Source organism: Cydia strobilella, chromosome 19 (genome assembly GCF_947568885.1).
Source record: "Cydia strobilella chromosome 19, ilCydStro3.1, whole genome shotgun sequence".
Lineage (NCBI taxonomy): Eukaryota > Metazoa > Arthropoda > Insecta > Lepidoptera > Tortricidae > Cydia > Cydia strobilella.
In genome coordinates, this window is record NC_086059.1 from 2,763,811 (window position 1) to 2,769,550 (window position 5,740).

The 5,740-nt window shown below is 38.4% G+C and overlaps 1 protein-coding gene across 1 annotated transcript; it reads right to left on the reverse strand.

The window, feature by feature from the left end:
* Window positions 1–3,002: 3,002 nt before the first annotated feature.
* On the reverse strand, window positions 3,003–5,406 carry LOC134750031 (cytochrome P450 6B2-like). The gene is made up of 2 exons (XM_063685110.1): window positions 3,999–5,406; window positions 3,003–3,235 (listed from the first exon to the last, which is right to left on the reverse strand). The coding sequence occupies exons 1-2, from the start codon at window positions 5,380–5,382 to the stop codon at window positions 3,054–3,056; spliced, it is 1,566 nt and encodes a 521-aa protein (XP_063541180.1). The 5' UTR covers window positions 5,383–5,406; the 3' UTR covers window positions 3,003–3,053.
* Window positions 5,407–5,740: the final 334 nt, after the last annotated feature.

Sequence of the window (5,740 nt, forward strand, 5' to 3'; positions counted from 1 at the left end):
TGGTTCTACGACTAGATTCTGACATGAAATAACTAGTAATATAGGTATTTTCTAATTAGTTGGTCTAGAGAGCGATTCGAGCTTTAATACGAAATAAAAAACTGATTAGGACTCCTAATTAAATTGTTTGAAACACAGTGACTCAAAATGGAAATTTTGCTTAGTTACTTAGAATAGCCTATTAATATAGTAATATTATCTTTTCGATATCAAGCATAGTAAACATCTGAAATTTTCTGTACTATGAGTTCGCTTCGAGTTGGCCATCGTACACGTCACAGTGCAATTTATAGGTAGGTACCTACTCGACGCTAGTATAACCTACGTTTATAATATAAAGTAATGGTTTGCTGCTGGTAATGCTGGTAGTAAATCAAAACAATGCCTATACAAGTCATTAGTGTTAACCGAAGGTCGCAATCAGCCGCACTTTCACTAACCGACTTCCTGGTGTTTTTGTCGCCGACAATTTGACGTGTCATTCGAGGAAAATTAAGAAGGAACGCGGTAAAAAACTTATGGCGTATGATCGAAATTGGCCTCCGACCGTGATGTCAATTGTCTTGGTTAACAAGTAAACACTAAACTTAATAAATAATTGTATTTATTGCGTTGCTGTAGGTCGGTGTTTCCACCAGAGATGAGCAAGGATACGTAGAGTCAGACCAAGAAAAGTCTGCAACGATTCAGTGCAAGTGTTATTTGTACGCCATAATTTCATAGAAGTTTGACGTTCTTACTATGTAATTATAGTCGCATATGTTGCTTTTCTAGACGCCTGAAACTAATGTGTTAGCTATCTCATTTAAAGAGCAAACGCTAATTTACTAGGGGCGTTTAGGTACTAGCGGCCGTTCCGAAAGTGAGAAAATAAAAACGTTCTCTGTTTGCTGTGGATACGTACAGATGTAATGTAGTGCATAATCATTTGCCATCGTATTTTCTCGGAAACGTTCGTATTTGTCGTGCTACTTCAGTTAAACCAAGAAAATGCAATAGAAGATCTATGAAACGGCCAAGACTTCGTTTTTAAACTAAGGTGTAGGGTTAGTAAAGTCAAAGCTTAGAGGCTTGGCTTATGCGGAGATCTGATAACTTTTTAACAGTAAAAACTAGTGACACTTGGCCACCAATTTTACATGCATAAAATAGACATAGCATAGAACATTTTTATTCAACATACATGAAATGGCAGAGTTAACAGATAGCTAAATGATTAAATGATGAGTTAAATGATTATTCTGGGTTCATTACTTAATACACAGAAGACTTGAGATCCTTATATTGAAGTAGGTATCTAATTAATTAATTGATGCTTGATACATTCCGAGTTACATTTAACTTTTTTACAATATTTATTTTTGAAATTGTGACAAGTTACAAGGTGGCCTAGAATTTAAACTGACTAGCTGTACTTAGACTTACACATTAGTACCTACATATGTGACGTTTTCAACCAAAAGGTACCACATTGTCGCTTGTTGATAAGGTCGATTTCTAGTTGAAGGTATATGGAAATAGTGCCTTACTGACAAGCGACAATAAGTACCCTTTTGGTTGAAGATGGCACATATATATATATTATTAAATTTACTTTTTATATAGTTAAATTTTGTACTTTAGCGTGTAGTTGCGCTCTCTCGGAAGGGTCTCCACGGAAGACCAGCGTCGAGATCCTTAGGTGGATTCTTGACATTAAGCTGAGTGGAGACCTTTTCAGTGACGCTTAATAATAAGTTGGTTCTGTATGTCTCAAGTAATATTTAAGTTAAAATTTAAGCGTTTTTGAATAAATTTATTCTATTCTATTCTATTCTATTCTATACCTACTCTAACAACAAACACTGTTTAGCTAAATTTATTTACATATCTATATATACACAATAAGGCCTCATAATATGCACTAGCACTAGCTTAAAGTATTACAAAACACATTTTATATTTTCCTAACATGAGAAAAGCTCAGAAAATACAACTTCAATAGTTAAAAACTAAACACGGAGGCCTTTTCAGATAGTACTCAAATTCTTGCAGAATCGCATCCATAACAATTTTTATTATAAGAGTTTTGAATGATTTACGGTTAGTTTCACTAGACTTATTGACCGGGATATAGACCGTGATTACCTTTAAGATACATGAAACTGCGTCGAAATATCGGGAGCTCATAAACAATACAAAAGGTAATCACGGTCTATATCCCGGTCAATATGTTTATAAACTGATCGGCGATTGGCCCTAGTCACACTGAATAGTCTATCTGAACAGGAGTCGTAGCACGGTACGCTTATCACCATGCCTGTCACGTTCTAACAAGTATGTGAGTGCGAAAGTGACGGACTTAGTGATAGGGGAAACCATGCTGCGCGGGCATCTTATAGTGTCCGCAGCAAATATTATATGTTTATAAAAAACCGGCCAAGTGTGAGTCGGACTCGCGTTCCAAAGGGTTCCGTACATTACACAATTTAAACAATGTATTTTTTATGTGAAATGTCTTTAAAAAACCCGTAGGGATCAGATCAAAAACTAAGTAATTAACCGACTCACGCTTGATTGCACATTTCTAATAGGTTTCCGGTTATCTATAGGTAAAGATCTATTTTGTGTATTTTTTTCGAAATTTTTGACATAGTCGTTTCGGAGATAAAGGGGGATGGTCATTTTTTGCCTATTTTCTTGAATAACTTCTAAACTATTTATCCTAAAATTATAAAAAAATATATTTGAGATTCTCACAATGAGCTCTTTCATTTGATATGTAACACGATATAGTTTGACAAACTTTATTTTTGAATTATCTCATTTACCCCCAAAAGTGTCCCCCCTGGTTTAAAATTATAGGTAATTTGTTTACGTTACATGTCCATCTTTGGGTCACAAACATACATATATGTACCAAATTTCAACTTAATTGGTCCAGTAGTTTCGGAGAAAATAGGCTGTGACAGACGGACAGACAGACGCACGAGTGATTCTATAAGGGTTCCGTTTTTTCCTTTTGAGGTACGGAACCCTAAAAATGCATTCCATTTGGAAGAGTTGATTAATTGTTATTGACTAGAAACTTTAGCTCGCGGCAAAAAATTCAGCTCGATCTTATGTTTGGATTGCAGCGTGAAGGCCAGAGGATCGAATTCGACCTTCCTGGGCACGTGTGGGGGCAGTTCCACGGTGTAGTGGCGGAGCAACGTGACCAGCCCAGCCAGCATCTGCATCTTCGCGAAACGTATGCCTGTGGAAATGAAACTAAATTAGAGGTTTGTAGGCCCTAAGGATAATAACAAGATTGTATGAATAATCTATTCCGTATACAAGGACCTAAGAACCGCATTTGTTCAGAGCAATATTAAGGTTAATGTGCAAGGGGACAACTAATAGGACTGTATAACAAACCAATCAACATTGACAAAAAATGTCAAGATAGCGATAGGTTCTTTATTCAAGTAAGTAAATTATAATTCTTTATTCTTCATTTATCTTAAATTTCAAGTCTCCCCCTTCTTCTTCGTCGTTCCCTCATGACTGAGGATCGTGATTAAGAACTATATCCCTCCATTTAACGCGATCAAGGGCTATGTGGGCTGCCCTCTGCATGGAACCACATGCTTGTCTAATGGAATCCGACCATCTTGCCGAGGCTCTTCCTCTAGTAAGTATCTTAAAAACATTGTTGCATTTAGTCGATAAGTAAGCATATGCTACCGCAAAATTTTGTCGTAAACGAACTTTATGTTTAAATATTGCATACATACGTTTATTATCCCCTCGAGCGGCAAGCTACCTCGAAGTGGACACTCTCTGACAACCGTTGGTTTCTAACTCTGTTCACTATGTGGTGGGATTAATTTAGAACCAGTTGAACAAACCATATTCAACAAATTAATAAATAATAAACGTCAAAAAAATTGTGCAATAGACCCTAAATGATAGAGAAAGGAAAAGAGCGAGCAATGAAACAAGGATAAATTACGTTTTGCTTTAACTTGTACACTCACCTATACACATCCTAGGTCCATCTCCGAACGGGTAGTACGTGTAACGCTTGATGTTATCCTTGACGACTCCCAAGAACCGCTCGGGTCGGAACTTCTTAGGCTCTGGGAAGTAGTCCGGGTGCATGTGCAGGTACTGCACCGGTATGTGCACGCGCGTGGCCTTCTTCAGCAGTAGACCTGATGGCATGTGATAGTCCTCCACCACCTCGCGAGTCAGGACTCCTAGTACCGGGTATAGGCGAAGAGCTTCGTCCACGCAAGCTTCCAAATAAGGTAAATCGGTGACACATTCATACGTGACCTTTCCTCCTGTCTTCGCCAAATACTCGTCCACTTCGTCTAATACACACTTCAGAACGTCAGGGTTTTTGGACATCTCAAACAAAGTGAAGCTCATAGTCGTCGCTGACGTCTCAAATCCAGCCGCAAAGAATACTATCGTTTGCGCCACTAACAACTCATCATTAATGTCTAACTTCACTTTCTCTCTTGCATCGCTATCGCTTCCATTTTTCAGACTTTTTATATCATCACCTGTAATGTACTTATCTTTCTTGAATCCAAGAATGAAATCGATGAAGTCGTGCCTTGAACTCGGAGTATGGTTACGACCAGAGAAGACACCTACGATAAGGTTGTTGAAAAAGTCATTAACTTTCTTATCGTAGACCCTCATGCCTAATCCATAGAAAATGTTCGGCCAGATAGTTCTAATGATATTCCTAAAAACCCTGGGAGCGCCTAAGTCGAAGATTTTCTCGCTTATAGCAACGAAAGGACTGTCGCTCTTCTCTTGCATGACTTTAGTTTCAAGGCCAAAGACACATGATCCTATGCAATCCATGGTATATTTCCCCATGAAGCTCCTGACTTCGTGTGTTGGTTTAGCATCGATTTCTCTAGCCAAGAATATCTCAAAGTCCTGCGTGCGTTCTTGAATTAAGTAGAACATTTTCTTCATCTTTGTTGAAGTGAACACCGGGGTGAGGTTTTGCCGCATGACGCGCCAGGTATTCCCATGTTCTCGGAACACATTTCTGGTTACCATTTCCCTTTCTGAATGTGCCGAGAGATCTCGGCTGCTGAAGTAGTAGAAGTCCTTGGTGATGACGAGTTTTAAGAGCTCAGGATCCTTGACGATGACAACCGGCTCCGTACCGTAGTACGCACCGACGATAGGCTCTTTAGGAAACTGTTTGCAAATTTCATTTACAGTATCAGGAAGGTTTTTTTTCAGTCGAATGAAATCCCCATAGTTACCGAGAAGCGGCAAAGGCTTGGGGGTAACGAGGCCTCTGGACTTCCAGTATTCATTTCTTTTCTTCAAGTATAAATAGAGGAGTCCTAAAAGGGACCCAAGTACTACGAGTGTTGTAACAAACATGTCTAAGGATTGACTGTTGCCGACTGGCCGGTGGGCCTTCAATTTATACTCGCACGATAAGCACTTTGATGTATGATTTTACGTACGTACCTATATAACTAGTTTGATTTATACATATAGCTATTTTTAGCTGTGTATTATCAATCGCTGCTTTTACCATTACGACGTGTTTGTATAGTTTTTGGGATATATTATGTAGGTATGTGGCGTTAAGGAGCGATGATCTGTTTTGTAATATAACTAGTAGTGCGCCCCGAACAGAACTCGCGGTTCGCCAAAAAGTTAGATCAATTGAATGTGTTGAATTTGCCATTAATGCATCTAATAATTGTAACATTTTAAGGTACATTTCACTCAA

Coding starts and splice junctions, on each gene's coding strand:
- LOC134750031 (XM_063685110.1), bottom strand. CDS start 5,382: ATGTTTGTTACAACACTCGTAGTACTTGGGTCCCTTTTAGGACTCCTC. Junction 3,236..3,998: donor TGGACCTAGGATGTGTATAG/GTGAGTGTACAA, acceptor TCATTTCCACAG/GCATACGTTTCGCGAAGATG.